Here is a 22,001-nt window from a genome sequence, read left to right on the forward strand (position 1 = left end):
GTATCTTGATATGTTTTGTTTTCCTGAATCTCATTATGTTTGGATACCTGTTGCATAAAATAAGAAAATGCGTATACCAAGTTCAGCATACACATACTCCACAGGTACCCCAAAGACCATCGAGAGTGGTTCGTAAAATAACACTTTTAGTTGGAATATTTCTAGCCGCTTATTTTCCTTTTGTGGTGATATATACCTTTCCAGTATTTGACATGACGTCTCAATTAGGAAGGAACATTTACACTTTCACGGCTTCCTTAGTTCTTCTTAATAGTGCATGCAATCCCGTTCTGTACGTGTGGAGGTTTTCGGAGCCACGGTATCACATGAAAAAATTGCTGTGTTGCTGGAACAAACAACGGCTGAGGACAATCGACCAAAAGTATAATCAAGAGTTTGCTTCTTTTGATATTTATACAAGGGGAAAGTAGAGGAAAGTATTGACTTAATTTCAACGTTTTCAAATAAAGTTTATAATTAAATATGTATCAATTTATCTTTTCTTATTTAATATAATGAACGATACATTCAAGAAATAAACAACGTTATTTAGTGAACATGGCGTTATGTCTGGTCATGAATAGCAATTGCTCTGTTGGCATATTCCATGATGCGCGCTAGCGTATCATGGAAAATATGCCAGCAGAGCAGTTGCTATTCATAACGCCATGTTCAATAAATAATCGTTGTTTATTACTTATATTTGCATTTTACCACTCACAAATACCCCGTATTAGCCTTCACCTTGACATTTAGCTGTTGCATCAAAAATAAACATTCAGACTGTAATGTATCTTTTTAACTCACATAGATTTGTTAAGAGAATCAATCATTTTGATATATGTTATAACAATAATTCCTTTAAAATGTTATTATAAGGCATGTCTTTATATTTAATACATCAATTTTATGAAGTTGGAGAAAACACATGATGTATCCTATAGTGGTTTAAATCTATAACATCATGGAAAAGTATATGACGTCGCACCTATATGATGTCATAGTATACAGACGAAGCAATTACGATGATAGAAAAATAATTGCAGTTCCTCCGTATGGACTTACAATGGGAAAGTATAATGCATATGCAAATATAAAGAAATGTCTGTGTCATTGTTTACCAAAAATGAATTTAAAGCTTAGGTAACTTAAGATTTCTGAAAGTCAATCTTTGATTTTCGTTATTTTGAATTTTAATCATTTTAGACTGCTCGGTAGACTTCTCTCATATGCAAGAAAAGCCATAATCTTGATGCTGTAAATGTTTATTTAAAATCTTCAGAATATACTTTTTGTACAATCATGAACATGACTCTTTGTAGCGACGCCTTTTTAGGCACATGATCCTTCGGTGAGAACAATATTATCCAGAGCAATATCTCCTCTCTCTTGATTCCTGTTCTTTCCTCCTCGGACAGTTCTTATGATAATCTACAATGAAATATAATATTTTTCTTTGACTCCTGAGTCCTGAATAAAACAATTATTTTCCAAATTTTTAACGGCAATATAATTACAATATTTGGAATTTGACATATTTTTTAGCTTACCATATCTGATGACGTCAGAGTCAGCTGTTCTGTTATCAGAAACCAATTGCTTGACTGTTGTCCGTTAAATACCCTTCTAAGGGTTTCTGGTGACGTGCCGTCTTTTGTCAAAATTGACAGTGATCCAATATCTTTTCCGTACATGGAGGCCCAAAAGCGAAGACAATAAGTTCCAGCTAAGATACAATTTTTTAAAAAAATCATTTTCACAATAACGGTCAGCTATTTGCATTATTTCTATATAGCCAATCAAGAACCTTATAAAAATACAAATAAAAAGCATATTAATTTTAGATTTGCTTTTAAATAATGTTAAATAATTAATCCAAACATTAGCTCTGTTCTCCTATAACTCAAAAATGGAACGTTTCAAAATCATGTTAAATCTCGTGTTTATTGTACAGGTTACATGTACCATCATGTGATTAAATCGTGTCAGTACAGTAAATCGTACAATAAAAATTATTAACGATTTAGTTTTATTAAAATTGCTAGATCTTTACCATTAAAGCTGACGCTTGTTTCCAAGGAGGCAACATCACCTGTCAGCTGTCCTGAAATCTCCGTGTACTTATAAAAAGTTCCTGTTTTAGCACCAACAGGTCCTGTCAAGGAAGTTGGTGTTAATCCCTTGAAAAGGAAAATATGCAAGATAATTTTTAAAAAATCATTCTTCGCTTATCAAAAATTTCTAAAGATTTATGTATTTTGATTTTTTATTTTTTTTATCAAGATTTTTTTTTTATTATTTTTTACTGGAATATATCATTTCAATTTTATCTTAACTTTTTAGAATAAAAAAGTTTATTTTTAACCATCTTTTTTTAATTAAAAAAAAATGAAAACTTACGCTATTTCTTGTAAAATCAAAGTCGTCATTTGAACTTTCAATAAAAGCACAGTTAGATTCATCCACCATCTCAAAATCGCAGGTGTACGTCACAACGGCTAAAGAAATTCAACTAACGACATTAATGAATCCAGCTAAGAATGTAAAACTTTGTTATTTTTTTTTTAGACATTTCGAATCCTTCTTGGTGGCACATTTACAATTAATGAATAGATAAACATTTAGCTTTGTAAAATTGATGCCTTTTGTTGGCAAAATGATCACAATGTGATCATTTGATTAAGAAAATAATTTGGAAAGAGAGGGAACAATTTTTATTTTCTTTTATACTTGGACTCCTTTTTTCTCTCCATATGAAAAAATAAATGATAAATCATACAAAACTCTTACAAGACTGTGAATGGCAAGACAGAATATGTGAAATGAAGGGGTATATAAGGAAAATTGAAAAAATGTTAAATTAACAGAATAAGGACATATTTAAAAGGTTTTAGATGGTTACTTCAAAAGAAATTCAAAATAGAAAAGAATTTTTTTTAAACAGCATTTGCATAAAATAGATTAAGATTTATTGACTTTAAAAGAACATTCTGATTATTTTACATGTACGACATAGTAAAAAGAACGCTACTTCTCTCACATTTTGTAATTGCCTTTAAATTGAACAATGTCGCCTATTGACCTCTTTGTGTGTATTAACATCAGGTATATTTCTCGGACACTGATAGGGTCAAACATGGATATTTAAAACTAAAATATTTCAGTAAATAGTTATTTGAGTTAAGCGTACATCATCCTATCAAACAACACTTCCTAAGAGGGTACAGCTGGGAGGTCAATAAATCATCAACCAGATCTGACTTAAACGTTTTGATAAGTATCTTATATTTGGCCATAAACTATTAATTAGTGAAAAAAATCCACATAATTTAGCATTATAATGACCAGGCCCCGCCTTCACCAACATTCCTCCAGAAAATACGCAGCCTTAAGTCTGAATTTTGACCTCAAAGTCATGCACTTTTTTGTTTATGATGTGAATTGAGGGCTGAATTGAGTGATTTGAAAATATCAGAGACGGCTGGGTCAGCACCATCAAGTCATAAAATAACTGAAGCGCTCTTACCAATATCACAGAAATCTCCCGACCACCCAGCGTCACACTGACATTGGAAGGACTCGTTATCCTCCACGCACTGTCCGTTGTTACAGTCTATTCCCGTGCAAGGGTTTCCAACATCTGACTCAGGAAAAACGTGTTATAGTAAAAACAGAACCTGGTAAAGTTATATGTTTTATCTGATACAACATATTAAGTCTAAAAGGAATAATCTCAGACAATCACTAACACATTATATTCTATTTGACGTTAAAATGAACAGGGAAATAATTTGATGATCATTAAATCTAGATTTTTTTATGTCCAATTCAACAAAACACAAAACAAAACATCGATAGTGACATAATGACGAGGCCTAAACCTCTTTAATATCTGGAGTTTAAAGCACTCATCCAGAAAAGGTGTTTGTACAGCAACTCACCACATAATTGGGGAGATATTCGAATATTATCAACAGCTAATTCTTGTTCTCCGTTTACACCTTCAAATATGATCTACATTAAAAACAACACTGTGTGAAAAAAGACATTTACACTTATAAGTCTTCTGATAAAACTTTTAGTAATGAATATCAGATATTGATTTCTCTTGTTTTTTGGGTGAGGGGGGGGGGTTGAGGGGTACAAAATTACCTTCATATTTTCCATTGAAGGCAAGTCTATCTCTGCCTGTACCCAAGAATTCCCCGTATTTGTATCGAACACGTAAGGTGGTGCTGTAGTTCCAGAGTCTCCCTTGACATAGACATTCAGACTTGTGACTGCAGAGCTCCCAACATTTCGATCCGATATGACGTAATTAAACCTCAAACAGCGATCTGCACCTAAAGATATCAACAAAAACACAGTATCGTGACTTTGATTTTTTCCTATGATAAAGCTTATTCTTACAAGTCTACTTCTAATCCCTATTAACTGAACAATGAACACTGATTTTGAGTTTCTCTTTGTTGAAATCAAAATAAATATTTTATTAATATTAAAAAGGCTGGGAAAAAATCGCAGCTCTGCATTGGTATTCAAAACTTTTTATCTAGCAAATTTAGGTATGATTCGTTTTATGTTTATTACAGGTAAATTAATATTCATTGATAAACTTTTTACTTTCAAAAACGACTGATGTCTGCATCTTAGCCGTGGCACCAATCGCCAGAGAAGCCCCGAATGCATCAAAATAATTCCACAATTCAGCCACTAGCGAACCGTCAACAGGTGTAATTTGTCCTTGACCGAAGAAAGGATTCTATAATTAGTAAAGAGAAAATGAACTATATAATTGGCATGAACAAAACACTCATGAAGATGCAACAATAGGACATGCTTCCACGTGTTCACTCCAAGAGAATGGATAGAGAATAAGAAAATATTATGAAACCAAATTTCCTTTTATTTACAGATTTTTCACATTCTAACACTCAAGAATTAATCATTTTACGCAAGATTTTTTACAAGATATTACCGCTGTAGTAGACCACGTAAACTGTGTTTCCTTTACGAGTTCCATCAGTGTTGAAAAATCCTTTTCAAAACTTTCGACCACAGTAGCAGAAGCTAATAAAAAAATATTGTTTGATAGATCTGAAGCGAACAGATATCGAAAAGGCGGGAAGATTCAGTAATTTTCGGCGATGGCACATCGCTGGAAATTTTGATATTTTAATGTAATAAAATAATAAAAACATTTATAGACATTAAATTATTTTCATTTTTAAAAATAATTTAAAATTTTAGCACTTCTTTTAAGTGTTTGCCAAAACCTTTCGGATACAGACTAAGCTGTTAGTTCAATTGTAAGATATCAAACATTGCAAGAAAAGCTATTTTTTAATTTGTAAAACCTGCTGACATCTCTCTCTCTCTCTCTCTCTCTCTCTCTCTCTCTCTCTCTCTCTCGTTATCCCTTTGCCTATGGTATAATACATTGTTTATTTTATTTTACCAGCAATGGTATCGCAATTGACACCGGAATAACCATCAGTACAGTCGCAGGTGTAATCATCGATTGTGGTGCCATCTGTACACATGGCGGGGTATTTACATGGATTGCTAGAGCATGCTGGAAACAAAATTAGGGATAGAATAGAGCATTTAGTGACAACTGAGTTATGAGTATAATATAGGTTTCGTTTTACATCGTGCTGACATAAAACACTAATCGATTCTAACGTTTTTCTTAGATAATTTTACATGGCAATGATGGTAAGATTTATTTTTTTAAATGCATCTTTTTAATTAAAGTACCATTAAAATAAAGGGCTGGTGACACCATTTGATTACGCCTTCATTTGCTTTTGAGTTATATTTCTTTTGTCAACTTAAAAGATGTGAAAGACGCGACTTCTACAGACCTGAGGGTGCTGCCTCGACAGTAAAGGTAAACCCTGTCCCTGGGGCCACCGTGCTGTAGGTCTCGCTGTCAAACCTGATGATCATCATGTTGCTTGGTCCGAGGAGCTTCTTGGTGAATACGCCTCCTCCAGAGTTACCACAAACTCTGACAAAAACAACATTCAATTTTTCTATCGATTTCACGATATTTAAACCCAATCCAGATATACAAAGTACGCTTTGTTTTCTTTTTAGAATCAAAATATTCGACAATATGTTTAAAATTTGTAAAAATGATAAATTTACATTATTTCAGAAGTACCAAATTGAATATTTGTAGAAATACTTCCAAAATGGATAATTATTTAGCTTGGATGCTTACAATTTTCCCGGAGAACCAGCCAAATAATCTTTAATTTCTAGAAAATGGAAGCAATCGTTTTGGTCGCTTGTAGGAAGATTCATAGACTCAATGGTCATCCTTATTTTTGTTTTGTCTGCGCCCTGAACATATAAAACGATTAAACATGAAAATATGTTAGACATTTCTCCGATCAAAAATTAACTAATGCACAGACAGACAGGATAGTGTTGTTTGTCCTTTTCTACAACTTCTTTAATTTGGTTTTTTTGTGAGGGAGGGGGGGTATGAATATTGGTACGACATGGTGATAAAGCAAATAGGAAGGTCCTCAGTGGTAACACAACGAAACGCACAGTACTAAACTCCAGATACTAATAAATGACAATTCCTCCTTCAAGAAACTGTACCCTTATGCTTCAGGTGACTTAAACCTTCATTATTAGTATTCTGGACACAATGTTCTAAAATGTCTGAGAAATTAGGTAACAACTCAAACTAATTGTTTTCAACATTTTTAATTAAGAAGGCAATCCTATAAATTAATCAACAGTGTTTTTTTCAGATGTCGTATTTTTTCAGCTGAAATTTCTTCTTTCATATTTTCTAATATGTTTATTATCTTATGTATATGCTGGCCAAAACACATCTAACATTGTGTGACTTTTAGCATATAATGGCTTAACATGTGCCTTTTTGATTACTGTTTTAAAATACGGACATGGAGCATCGATATTTTGAAACAAGTAATAATTTGTTTTTATGTCTGACGACAAGTTTTCGACAAGAGTGTCGGTATATTTGTTTGTTCACCTTTCAATTCACGTATCATTGATTTTATTCATATTTTAGGGGGAAATGGAAAAGGGACGTAGTTCGAAGATGATTGACATTGCAATTATTCTTGATTAAAATGTATAGTTGACAGTAAATCAATATAAAAATTACCTTGACCAACCATGAGCAATGGATTCCAGTCGAATAGGGTGACAGGTTAACCTGCTGAGTGTCCCCTACATCCAAAGTAATAATTTCCCCGCATCCTTCAAAACAATGAAACTAACATTAAAATGATATCTGATAAAATCATGTTTAGAAAACGTTTAATACTCGGTTAGAAATAATATATTCTAACGAGAATTGATTTAACTGCATTTTATATTGTTGAGAAAAGAATGCAGGGTTTTCCTCTAAAGCATATTTTATTAGATAATGATTGACTTTTTTGAAGAAATTATTGCACAAGATTCACCTTTTCCTTTCGTTTTTGTCCATTTATTGTAATCATTTTTTTTTACTATGAACGCGCTAGAATTGAAATGATTTTATGTGATTTATTTTTTATGATGCCTGTTATTTATTTATTTGTTTTGTATTTAATCAATGACATGTTTCCATGGTTTTACATTCCTGCAATGGTTTTATTTTCCATTTTTGTTTGATGTTTAGAATGATTTATATGGGTGTCTTAAAGCGTTGTCCAAATTTGAAAGTAAAATAGTGAGTTATAAGCAAGATACATAGGTTGAAATTCTCTGATTTATAAACAATAAGCTTGAGCCTTGTTAATGTTTATAATGTATCTTTCTTATATCTTGACTTCTTATATTTAAATCTAGATCAATCATTCAAAATGCGCAAGTAAAACATTGTGTACACAAAAAATAAAAAATAAAATTTTGATATTAAATCGTGTCTAAGTCCATTTTAAAAGAAGTTCAACACTGTTAATGCTGCACCTGGGGATGTATCCAGTTCTGTACAATCACTTCCGGTTAAACCTTCTGGACAGACACAACTACAGACGCCGTTGTATTTCATAAATCCTTGGTTTTGACAAGGGGGTTCACCAGCACAGCTATCTAAAATGCATTTTAAAAGTCTATAATAAAAAAGATCACATAAAATATTTCGCTTCATAAACTTCACATTTTATATGTATAACTTGATTTAACAATGAGAAAATTAGGAATCGGCTATCTTAAATGCAAAATATAAATTATAAAATTAAAATAAAATTTTTCAAGTTTTTGAATGCTTTGAACATCGAGAAAAATTATTTTACCAGCACAATGATAAAATGCGTTCAGCTCTGCGACATCATAAAATGATAGGTCATCCAGCGCCTGCGTAGTCAGGTAGGTCAAATCAGGGTCATTGGAGGTCATATACGTCTGCCCACCGAACTAAAAAAAACCAGTTCTATTCAATGTATATCAAATGTTTACTATAAATAAGAACTTGTGCTTAACCATGTCTCAAGGGGTGAGTAAAAGAGCAAGTTACAAAAGTAAACATTGACAAATACTGCCAATTGTATTTCTATGAAGGTGCTTTTTTTAAAAAGGTATAAATTCCTTTGTGTTAACCGATAAAGCATACTCTTATATAATTATTGCATGTCTCAAAAATGTTATACTTTCGCATGTTTAATATATAAAATCACTACCCTTGTGAATGGTCCTTCAAACAACAGACTTTATACGTATAAATCATATTTCAAAAAAGGTTCCTCGACTTACCAAAATTTCATTTAATGGATTATAAAAGAATTGCTTTTCAAACATGATTTCACAAAACAGATATGAATATCGCCTTTAAATAATTTCATATGGATTTTTTTTTAAATTTTAATTTTTTAAAAAATTCTGAAAATCTAAAAAAAAAAAAATAATAATTCATTTTATTTGATTTAATTTTTGGATAATAATAAAAAATCTTAAAAAATAACAAACAGTCACATTAAACAATAATCAATTATATTACAAAGGAATTGAAACAAAAAATGCAAACATTCAGAAAAATCCAATTTATCAAATTTGAACCAATTCCGATTGAAAAACACTAATTATATTAAAATTGACATTTTACAAAAATGCTGCAGTTTATTATGAGAAATCGATATGCATTGTAAGATCAGTAATTAAACCAATCAATTTGCAGTTAAAGAACCTGGAATTTTTGTAAAAATGTGATATATTCCAATTTTATGTGATCTGTTTGGGATCACTTTAATTACAATCGGGGTCAGTTCGAATTTGAAAATTTTCATTTTTCCTTGAATTTCACTATTTCATTTCAATTTCTTGCTGAAAATGTTAGTACAGCACTTGTTAAATGGGAGTGACAGTTAATTAATAGTTTTTATCCCTAGGTTTAAAAATATCTTCAATTTAATTCGATTCAATTATCAAATAATGCACTTGTTTGCCGAGCCACCTTAAGAAATCGTGTTTTCATACCGTCAGAGCGTATTGCAGAACGGATCCAAGATCATAATTTCGAGCCTTGGATGTTTGTACTCCTACATAGTTGAATTCTGATGATGCAGAAACGGCGTCCCAATTGAATGAAATGAGTCGGTTTCTGTCGGCTATTCTGGATTGTTCGTGCATTGCCCCGGAAGCGTGAAGCATTTCATGAAGAGCAGTATCAACCTAGTATTAAGTAAAGTTAGTAATGTGTGTGTGTGGGGGGATATAACTATGTTTGAAAGCATTTCATGAAATAAAGGAAAACAAAAGTGCAACTTATGTAAGGTCCTACAACATACATAATCGCAGCCAGGAGCGTACAGCCAAAGAGGTTGTTGTCCAGCATACAGACAGCCAACGTATGACGCGCAACTGCAATTCAATAGGAGAAAAATTCTCTACTTAAACATAACAACACACGATAAAATCCTAAATCGCCTTTTACATGTACTTTGGTTTTGAATGCTACATTCTTTTGTCACGTGTTGAATTCAGATTCATGTATAATGCTAGTCTTAATATTTTTTTTGGAAATTTTGAAAAAATCCCTACGACGACTTTAAAGATGCATGATAAAAAATGACTAAAATTTACCAATGGAACAAACATCACTTTCTGTAATACACATTTCCTCTACAATACCTTATTTATATCTGATTGTTCTTTGTAAATGAACTCACATTTGTTCATTGCCGAAGACAGTGATATAATGGGTTTCTGAATTTCTTGGGACCCATTTAACGCATCCTGCATTATTGAATTTGGAGACGGCTTCACCAAACACGGACTCTATTTTTGCTTTGGTCGCTATCAACAATCACAAAATTACTATGATGACTTTAAAAGCATTAAAAAAATATTAAATTGTGTTACATGCATACATGGCAAAATAAGATTAAGATATTGTTAATTCAGAATCATAACTTTATTTTGTTTACCTGGTGATCGATACGATCGGAATGCAATTTCGTAAGGGATTTCATTGTTTGGCCAATCAAGATTTGGTAAATCAACAAATACCCTCTTTCTTCGTCCCGATCGTGGTCTCTGATGTTATATTTAACAAGTGCAATTAAAGACGCTCAGTGGTTAACAAATTAACCATCAAAACTTTCCTTAACTTTCAGATATTATTTGTTTCGCTTTAAAAATTTCATTAAGTAAAGAAAAAATCAAAATATTTTTAGCATTGAAATTTAAATATATGCTATATCTGTATATAATGTTTTCCTTCTAAAGAAGATTAATATAGTCTTTCAATGGGCACGAACATCAATCCCTCTTGACGGCATCACTTGTTTACATTATTTAGAAGAAATTTAACGAAGACAGTAGATATTTGATACATCAGATGCTACGATTCTAATACAAGTATGATCTAGCAGCAAATACAAATATTCAATCCTTACCTCCCGTCGCCGCGGATGATAATCATATTTTGCAGCTTCGCGGGATGCTTTTGGCGCCGTGTTAATATTTTTGGGCTTAAAAATGTCAAAATGTTAAGAATTATAATCAAACGGTTGTTCTTGAGGGGGAAAATAGGTTTGTTTACTTTAATATTTTCACTTCTTACATAGATGAGTCAGTTTTTGTGTATAGTTACCTTTGTCTTTGCTCCGTCTTTAAAAACGATAGTTCTTTCAGCCATATTTTGCTCTGGAGAATTGACGTCCAGTTTTGCCTAAAACCGGAAAATGATCCGCTCATACAAAATATAACCAATTTTTTTTTAAGTTTAAATCTGAGAATTGCTTGGCATAACGACATACCATACTCAATTTAGAGGGATCCATCGGCTTCACTTTTGGAGACCTTATTTCCCGGGACGATTGATGTTCATAATCTTTATTTGGATCTGAGGGGTTTTTTTTTAAAAAAATGAATATTATTAATGATATTGTATTGATTTCTTTTATAGCATGCATGGAGTCATCAACCATTACCAATGTACGGTGGAACTACGTTGCATTAGTCTTTTTCACAAAAATTTCGAATTTTCCATGCTTTGTAAACTTCTATCTTCATATATTTACACTTTTAAAAAACTATTAGGGGTAGTTACATAGATACAAGATACATTCTGCATATTAATTTTAATAAGTTTTCACTCAAAATATTTGAATTGTGTGTCAATTGACAGAAAACTGTACTAGCTCTTTTAATGTCTTTCGATTTGCACTATTGTAAACATCAACAATTGTACTAAGTCTTTTGGAGGGATGGTAGTTGGGTTTTTTTAAATAACATTTTAATAAAGCATTTAAAATGTTAAAATAAATTAAGAAATGCACTAAATTTATAGATTTGTTTTAAAGAAGTGAATTGTATTTTTTCAGTGATTAATACATTTACTTTTGTACATTTTGTAAGAAATGTAAACCGAAACATGATTTTTATATCTAATTTCGAATTATAATTTCTATACTAGAGTGGTCTTGTATCTAAGCATGCAATTAAAAGAATTACATCCCAAGAGTCGGATTTAGCACCAAAACTCGAGTTAAAAATCTGCCTATATCATAAAAGTCTACAAGAAACGTTATCTTTCATTTTAGAGGCATATTACAACATATTTATTAAGTTCTCAGATACACTCCAATATAGCTTTCTAATTAGATAAAGCCTACATGCATAAATGTTTGTCACATGACAAGTTTAAATGAATAAAAGAAACAAAATAATCTGAGTTTTTCCTGATCTTTATCTGGCAGGCTGTCATGCTGTCATATAGAATACTAGGTCAAAAGAGTTAAAATACAAATAAAGAAAGGCAATTTCATCAACAAAATAAGAAAGAAAAAACTTACTACTCATGAGTGTCCCTTGTAGCAAAATGAAGTGAAGGATTAGTGAAAAAATTAATGAACAGCCAACTTCTGGGGTTGCGAATCCTTGCCGCATGGCTACGGAATATGGGTAGCTGAATTAGCTATATCTGTACGAGTGTGCATATATATATATATATATATATATATATATATATATATATATATATATATATATATATATATATATATACTTACCAAACCATCAGTCAAAAATTGAAAAGAGATGCGTGACGAAAGTGATATCGTCAATTTATTCCTCATATAAAATATTTCGTGATAAATCTTTTTTTATCTTTATAGTTTCAAATTAAATGTATTTTCTGTCAATTTTTTGGTGGAAATTATTGTTATCAAAACATATATCTTTATATACTTTCTGCGAAATTCAGATCAACAACAAAAATTCTATTTTACGTTGTATTTTAACGTGGTTTTTATTCTCTTTGTTCCTGTCGAAACAAATACTGACAACAGTTATCAAACATTAAAATCGTCAGCAGTTAGAACATAGCATAGCTTAATGAATTAAAATAAAAAAGATATTTCACTCTGGTAATTAATATACCTGAAATATATAAAATAGTTTTAAACAAATCAATTGTATTAGTAAGCAGTGACAGAGCATTAAATAAATGAGTTACACGCTTAAATATCGTAGTGAACAGTAATCTAGTGTAATTATCATTTAATCAATGATCACATGAATAAATAAGATTTGCATTTTTATGAAAATATTTGATTAAGTCAATAACCTGCGTGTCCTACTTCTTGGATAACGGGGCGGTTTTACTTTCTCGCTATCAGATCCAGAGACAATCTCCGGGTTTGCTTTTTTTAATTTTATTTGCTGATACAGTCTTTCAATTACTGCGTCGTTTGAGAGAAGTGAGCATGTATTTATATTTTTTATTTTTATTATTTCTTTCAGTGAAATAAAAGGCACTGAATAAAATATATCTGATGAATTCAAGATTAATGCTGATTATCGTGAAAATGTACGAGCTGAAAAAATCTGAATTCTTAACATGTTTTAACTGATTCGTTTTAACTATATTCAATAGAAATGTCTTTTATAAAGAATAGTTATTTGCAAGATGGGGACAATACTTTTAAATAAAATAAGATTTTAAAAAAAAAAGAATATATTCTTTTCTAAAAAAAAAAGAAAAAAAATTCATTAATATTGCTGTATTCAATCGATTTTATAATCCAATGACCCATATTGATATATTCTGGTAGGTTATGGCAAACTAAATTATGTATAATTATAGTTATTTACGATTCTGGTGATGTTAGCATTGCTTAAATCATTACTGTGAAAATATATCTGATGTTGTTTGAACATCAGAAACATTTTCATAAAGAGGGACGATGCCATCATTTCTCTTAGTCTTGGACTTGTTTAATTACATGTAACGATTCGGACTATAATGTTTACGTGTGCAGTGTGTATTTGACTAGCTTATAGATACCTACGAAGTATCACATACATGTACATCACTAGGGGTCATTATCAAAAGAGGAAATTTTTTGAAGTGTTTTTTTATAAAGCTAAAAAATACACGTGTCAAATAAACTGGTGTAATAGATGTTTTAAGTGAGTATTTCATTTTATTGATAATGCTGTATATATGTCTACGTTATTCAGTACAAATATTGATTTCTATAAGTTTTAATTTACATTTTGAATTTAAGATGTATGCGTCCTCAAGATAAATATTCGTCTAACATCAGCGTGATGGTTTTTTGTATGTCCCGTGACACCCTTTCTTTTTTTTTTTTTTTGCAATTTAATGATAATCAATTTTTATCTGACGATGTTGATTGAAACAAGTTAAATATTGTAAGCTTAAAGTGAAAATTGAGACTTGAAATGGGGTGGAAGGTAAAGTGGAGTAAATGATGAATATAGCATATGTAAAAATTGTATGAAAATATTACCTTGATGATTTTTTATCAAAACATTTGTAGAATAATACTATGTAAACACTATTACTTATTGTTTGTTATAAGGTTTGTTACTGACTGTCCACAGAAATATCTCGGGTGTTAAAGTTTATAGAAGAAGAACTCACAACTTGCTGACTATTAATACTTGTTTTCCCTTGGCCTGAAATGTCACACTTTCATTGGTTTAAACATGAAACATGACTGCCGGTTATATCTCTATGTTCGTCTGGTGAGAATTAATACTAGTATTCGGCAATATTACCGACGCTTTCTCTTCTCATCTCGACATTTCATGCTATTTAATACATAAACCACATTCCGTTTGTTCTTAAATATTTGGAGTAGTTGCCCTTTGAAATACTTTTTAATTATAGAGTAGCTATCTTTTAAATTGACGTTACATTGTTATGTATGGAGCAGAATAAAATCGCAGCATTAAAACATTGTAAGTGAATAAGGGTGCAACGAAGATTTTCAACGACTAAATGAGATGTGATAAGAAAATTTAAAAGAGTTCGTTCATCTGTTTGGACGAAATGTTATGTTATGTGTTTTGGCTACTCTTACGTCATGGATGTCTCAAGATTATTTCCCCTCGCCGTCTTTGAGATTGATCAACCCGATGTATTACCCTAGTCTGTCACTAGCAAACCTAATAAGTTATTTTATTAAGTTTGTTAATAATTGACAACGGAAATATATCGAGTTGATCAATCTCAGAGAGCAAGGCGAACCCAATATATTTCCGTAGTCAGTCAGTAACATACCTTTAACAAGCGAATCCATGCAAAAATGGTCTTAAATCTCGTTCAATTTTTTCAAAATGTTCTGTTATTCTGTTGAAATAGGCTTTGCACCCCTGTTCACTTGCGATGTTTTGTTGGTATCTAATGTTTTTCTCCCTTTCCTAGACTCAGCAATGATATTCTGCTCCAGACACAACTAAGTGATTTCAAAGAGCAACTACTCTAATTAAGCCATGATTTCAAAGGCAATAACTCCAAATATCTGAAGAACTTTCTGAACATGGTTCCAGGTTCTTTCTTTTTTTAGAAAAAAAATGTCAAGATAAGTAAGCAAAGCGTCTGCCATGCTGCCGTATATAAATCCATCCAGGCGGATATAGAAATATATACGGCAGTCACATATCATGTTTAAACCAATGAAACTGTGATTTTAGTGAAAGGTAAAACAAATAGATATAAAAGAAATATAGAAAGCAATCATGTAATGCTTCATTCTAGTCTGAAACAAAAACAAAATCTGATAATCCGCATTGTTGAAAGAAATTTCTGCAAAAGAGAAACTGATAAACAACCTGTTTATTTCTGATCATAGAGCACTGCTAAGATAAAAAATTTAAGGTTTTTACATTATGGCATTGTAAACTCAATGTCTAAATGTTTGTGTCATATGTGAATATATCATACTTATTTCTAAATAACGCCATCGGTTCAAGACCAATATACAAAGACAAAGAGGATAAACGGTTTTAGCTCACCTGAACCGAAGGTTCAAGTGAGCTTTTCTGATCATCTGTTGTCCGTATCCGTCTGTCTATCCGTCTGTAAACTTTTCACATTTTTTACTTCTCTAAACCCACAGGGCCAAATTTAACCTTGATACAAGGCAGCCATATGGGAAGGGAATTCTAAATTGCAAAAAAAGGGCGTACCCCTTTTTAAAAGGGAGATATTTATAAAGAGTTAAACAATGTATAGAGTGTGTGTCTTTAAAGGCCGAACATTTTTACCGGGTGGTAAATCTCAGGTGAGGGCGGGGCATAATTTCTGAAGGTGTGAAAGCCTCCGGGGCTTGCAGTCTACCTGCGGTCGTGAACGCTGCTAATCACTATACACAGGAAGCAAATTAATACACAGGAAATACAGAATTAGTCAGAATTGGTCTTAGTTTGAATATGTTATTGTTCTAATGACCATACGAAGCGATTTTTGCGTCGTCCGAATTTTCTCTAAGCACACGTGTGTAAAGTATAATTGAAAAAAATTCAGTAAATTAATTCTGCTTTAAAAATATAAGTTGGAACATTGTGTTTAGCCCTTGACATTGTTTAGGAAGGTAATTTTAATAAATATAATCGTGTAAGAAAACCATACGATCAGTTGGAATGTGCAATGCAAAGGCAGCCATTACACAGTGACAATTAATGGAGTTCGTTTTCCATGGAGTGACGTTTTCCTGCAACAAGTTCCAGTTGAGTGTATTGCCAGTAAATACAGCTTTAGTAGCTCAGAAGAGTGTATGTGCTTTGGAGCTGCTCATGCATCTTCGTAGAATTTATTAGATCACATGCATTCAACATGATTGAAATATAAATTGCGTATTTTCAATTACTGAATAATTATTTTTCATAAACAATGTTAATACTGGTAATATTAAAAAAAAATCAATTTTCAATCCCCCCTTTGATACGAGACGGAAGATATCAAAGATAACGTTGTTAATTGCTAGTAAACAGAAATCCGCGGACCTGGCAAGATCACGCTCGGACGATCACGTCAATCAAATGGGTGCTATTGTTTCAAACTTGATTGACAAGCGGCATCTTTTGGAAGTTTGTACAGGTAAAAAAAAGGCGTTTGTAAAATGTTCGGCCTTTAAAAATCATCTTCTCAAACCTCTGCACCACCATAAACGCCAATATCTACACCAAAGCTTGTATATATAGTGAAAATTCTAAATTGTAAAAATCGTGACCCTTAGACCAAAACTGGGGCCCCGGGTGGGGTTCAAAGTTTAACAAAGAAATATGTAGGAAAACTGTTTTCGAGAACCACTTCACCAGAAATGCCAATATTTAAACCAAAGCTTCTCTATATAGTGAAGATTCTACATTGTAAAAATTGTGACCCTATGTCCAAAATTGGGGCCCCAGGCGGAGTTAAAAGTTTAACATAATAATACTTAGGAAAAATGTTTGAAAATTCTCAAGAACCACCGCAAAAAAATGCCAATATTAAGACCAATGCTTGTATATAGAGTATATTGAGATTCGATATTGTAAAAAAAATCGTGTCCCTATGTCCAAAACTGGGGCCCCGGGCGGGGTTCAAAGTTTAACATAGAAATACGAAGGAAAAATGTTTGAAAATTTACTTCTCAAGAACTACTGCACCAGAAATGCCAATATTTACGCCAAAGTTTGTTTTAAAGTAGATCCAGTGTTCTGTGACGTCACACTTTTTTGTAAAACTTTGAATACTTTAAAAATAGTGCAAGATAGTTTTATTTATTTTATGTGAATATAATCACATGGATGTAATTAGAATTATTGGTAGGCTAAAGATATTTTCGCACTTAATTTTATTCTAAATTTCCAAATTTTTATATATTTTATCTATGCAAAGGGGAAATAACTCTTTTTCTGACCTTTCTCTCAGTTGTATGTCTAAATGCTATAGTTTTTCTTTTTCCAACGATTAATTTTAAAATATTTTTGTAATTTTAGTTTTCTGATAAAGTTGACATTAAAATTAAACAAGAAAAACAAATTTCTGTCTACAAGATTTTACTTTTAACAGAAAAAAAATACATTTTTCTAATGCTAAAGTATGCTTTAGTTTATGTTTATCTGGCATCTCAAAAAGTGTGATGACATGTATATTTTTTCTAACAATTGATGACATTTAAGTCTAGTAAGTCGAAATCAGTTCGGTTTTTCAACTTTCCTCAGAGAATTTTACGAGTATGGAGCACTTTAAAAGTGAAAATTCTATATTGAAAAATTGTGAGTCTCGGACTAAAACTGAGGTCCCAGGCGCGGTTCAAAGTTTAACATAGAAATACGAAATGAAAATATTTAAAATTTTTCTTCTCAAGAACCACTGCACCAGAAATGCCATTATTTACCCAAAAGCTGGTATATATAATGAAAATATGGTAGCCCCCAGACAAAATTGGGTTAAAGGTGGGATTCAAAATTTAAAATATATAGATAAAATATCTTCTTATCAAGAAATGCAATTCTTCAATTTGTGAGATTACCATGCAAGCATTCTTTAATAATGTAGATTCTAAATCAATAAAGCTGTGACCACCGTACTTATACTGGGGCCCCAAGAGGGGTTCAAAGTTTAACATAGGAATATTTATTATGTTTAAAAATTTCTTTTGGAGAACTACAAAGCTACAGTTCGTGAGATTACTATGCAAGCATCCTAAGATAGTGTAGATTCCAAATTGCTAAAGCCTACCATAATCCATGGACCAACACTGGGGCCCCAGAAAGGGGTTCCAAGTTTAAAGTAGAAATAGCATATGCTACGAAATAGAATGTTACAAGGAACTGTTTTTCAGGTGAGTGTTGTGGCCTATGTGCCTCTTGGTGTTTTTTTATGCTTCAGTTTATTTTTGTATGTTTAGATGTTAATCAACTAAGCAAATAGTTTAACAACAAAGAACATATTTCGGGTTTTTTTAAACAAATTTTTTATATTGTTACAAAATTTATAGTATATTTTGTGTAAAAGATACCTTTGATTAACCTGCTATAATAATAACAAAGCAGAAGAGGATTCTTGTTTCTAAATTTTGAGCAAGCATAATAAACGACCACGGCGACTGTCTATCATCTTACAATGTTTTAATACTGTGATTAGGGTATAAACTATACGACATAGAGCTTTGTTCGCCTCAAGAATTTTTCTGATGTTCATATCAATGTTCTGGGTTTTGAAAGAAGATAATTGAACTATTACAACGAACTTAAAAAATTGCACAAATTGAAAAAAAATTCACAGTGTGGGGACCAATTAAGTCAACGCACAAAGCAAACTAATTTTGTTTCAAAGTGTGTTGATGTCGATATTAACTAACATTGAAAAAAATGCACATGGGTTGGTCGAAAAACTTGATACTTTTAAATACAACAGTTGATTTTCTTAACCCTGATTGGCTCAATAAGATATACAGCTGACACTCGATCATCTCTCAGAGTAGTGAAATCTCTATATAACAAAGCATATTTTGCTAATGATTTTTCGCACTTCGATTTCTCGAAGTTCTTGATCTCTCGAAGTCAAACCTGCATGGTCCCGTTATGCATAACTCATGATACAAGAACCTGAAGTGACGACTGTGTACACACGCAACCGATCAAGCGTAGTATGAGCTCTCCCTATTTCAAATTGCCTACGAACAAATATACGTTAGTAATGTATACCAAATGCAATGTGATTTTTAAGAATACCAGAGAGAAAAAACGTACCCCTTTGGTTGTTTTTTAATTGATAAAATTAATGTTTTACAATGTTACCCTCTTAGTTTTATAAAAAAAAAATTGATTTATTTGGTTTCAATTTGAGTAGAGGTTTAAACATATTTCTTTTTTGGGGGGTTTCTTTTAACGTTTACTCCAGTTTTCCGAATATCATATGCATAGGAAGGAAAGATGAGGAATAGAGGACAATTTTAGGCGGTCAACTATATTTATTAGTATTTCTTAATTGGCATACCAAATTAACTTATAATAAGATCGAATCTCAGAATTTGTGATTTATATACATATTTCTTTCAATGTTCCAGATTCAGCTATACTACTCGATCCCGTCTTCAAGGGCCATTTCATGCCAAACAATGTCCATATTCAGAGACCCTACAATCATTAAATTTTCATATACACTGGTGAATATTGATGCTAAAGCTCTGTTAAATAAAAATATCTAAGAAAGAGACATAAATTTCATTTTTTGTGATACACGACTCTGCATCTCTGATGCATCTCTGTATATATACTCATAAATTATTTCTTCCGAGCAGTTTTCAACCACATTTCTTCATTTAGTTTTATCAGCTTCTAGATCTAAAACCAAGACATGTTGCGCTTCACATGATTCAATGTTCGCTGACAGTGATAATATTACATTTTAGTACAGTAAGCAGTTGGCATCTGACAGTTGGCTGTCGTGTGTGGAATTCCATGGGGGTCCCCTTTTTGTTTTTTGTGGGTTTCTTTTTTTTTCTTTTTTCTTTTTTTTTTGGGGGGGGGGGGGTATTGATGATCTCCAGTGGCATGTCTTCTTCTGTGCACTTTTTACAATAATTTTGAATATATAATGGAAAACAACATTACTGTTTTAGAAATAAATAATAAATTTTCCACAAGAAAAAAATCAAGTTGGGGTCTTATCATTACCAAATTTAAAAAGCATTTCTGTGCGCAAATCATTTTAAGAATCTTTGAATTAAGAATAACTATACTTACTGTTACTAAATGACAACGTGGTGTACGGTCTCGTCTTGTTCTAATCTTAATTAAACCTTCAAACATTGCTACTCTACAATATGCTTTATAAGATCTCTTATTTAATTAAATTGTTCTTTTTCTTGTTCGCCATTATTTTATCTATAATAGTTTGAAAAACACTGCGTTGATAATCAAAATCGACTCTAAAGTTTTCTCCTCTTTTTAAAAACCGTCACCCTATTTTTGTGTTTTTATCAACCCGCCGCCCCCCCCCCCTACCTTTTCAGAAAATGATGTTTTTTAACGGAATTTCTTTGAGTATCCTCAAGCCAAGGGAATTAGTTGCAAAATGTCAAATGATTTCAGAAAAAATTGATGATCGATCATTTTAACCTTAAACTTGCATAGACAAGTAATTCTTCTGTTAATATTACAGTATGTAGTGAATCGCATCTAATGTATTACTGTGGATTTATGTAGTAAGCCATTTTGTTTTTTATGAAAACAAAAAGGATGTATATTTAACGTAGAAATATAGAACAAGCACCGTCGTCTCTTAAGGTCGTTGAACAGTTCACAACTATTGACATGATAAAGTTTGCACTAAGGTTGATCCAACAATCACTAATGCGATAAAATCATGAAAATTCGGTGTAAAGCCACAAATATCTGCAGTTTGATATATCCACTTATTTTAATTCAGATCTAAAATTTCAAAACAAAAAAATAATTCTACTTTTGAAAATAAAAAACATGTACATGTATCAAATAGATTGTCACTGAACGCCATGGATTTTTGACACTACAAAGAATTGGCACGATGGTTTATTCACACTTAATTGGATTTTTTTCCACGGAACAAGCATTTATAACTATTTTCGATTATGATACAGTAATCTGTCTGTATATATATTTTTTACTGCAATCAATTCAGTTGAGGACTCTACCAAAAGGCATGACCGTGGCCTTATTACTTTAGTGATTACGTACTTACTCTAACTTCGATTTTCCTTCTGGCCAACTCTTTTTACTATTTTATTTATAACCACTTTAGGGTATCCTTATCCCTGAGGCTCTCCCTCAGTTTTAGTTTGATTTATCAACTTTGATACCTTTTCTGGTGATTTGTATTAGTCAAAGCAAATGTGCATCGAATCTCTTTCTGCATTTAATTGCAACTAGCCTAATTTTCTGCTCTTTGAAAGAGAGATGAAGAGTACCGCGTAGATAATCAAAATTAACAATAACGTTTTGATTTTGTTAGATTTTTCAAAATTTCAGTAATTTGCCCTGAAATTAAAAACGTAAATCGTGTATCACGTTTCGATCTTTTGTTATTTTCAATTATCAAATTTTCCATTCGAAATCAAATTGTCATGTATATGAATTTTGACATACCCTTTCATTACAATAATACAACGCCCATGAGAAGCGCAATGAATTGTATGATATTTTTTCTATTTGGATCAATCCGCGTGAATTATGTCATAATAATAACTAGAATTTTAAAGACGTTTCGAAAAAAAATCCGTACCATATGCACATGTACAATG

The 22,001-nt window shown here is 31.7% G+C and overlaps 1 protein-coding gene across 1 annotated transcript; it reads right to left on the reverse strand.

The window, feature by feature from the left end:
* Nucleotides 1-1,063: 1,063 nt before the first annotated feature.
* Nucleotides 1,064-12,376, reverse strand: LOC128185641 (uncharacterized). The gene is made up of 23 exons (XM_052855242.1): nt 12,273-12,376; nt 11,235-11,320; nt 11,069-11,146; nt 10,872-10,946; nt 10,401-10,509; nt 10,143-10,269; nt 9,762-9,834; nt 9,451-9,645; nt 8,274-8,394; nt 7,948-8,070; nt 7,157-7,251; nt 6,230-6,351; nt 5,868-6,013; nt 5,459-5,575; nt 4,979-5,070; nt 4,624-4,762; nt 4,153-4,343; nt 3,942-4,014; nt 3,527-3,640; nt 2,401-2,498; nt 2,054-2,180; nt 1,551-1,726; nt 1,064-1,431 (listed from the first exon to the last, which is right to left on the reverse strand). The coding sequence occupies exons 1-23, from the start codon at nt 12,364-12,366 to the stop codon at nt 1,333-1,335; spliced, it is 2,670 nt and encodes an 889-aa protein (XP_052711202.1). The 5' UTR covers nt 12,367-12,376; the 3' UTR covers nt 1,064-1,332.
* Between the last annotated feature and the right edge of the window lie 9,625 nt (nt 12,377-22,001).

Source organism: Crassostrea angulata, chromosome 5, assembly GCF_025612915.1.
Source record: "Crassostrea angulata isolate pt1a10 chromosome 5, ASM2561291v2, whole genome shotgun sequence".
In the NCBI taxonomy this organism is placed as follows: domain Eukaryota; kingdom Metazoa; phylum Mollusca; class Bivalvia; order Ostreida; family Ostreidae; genus Magallana; species Magallana angulata.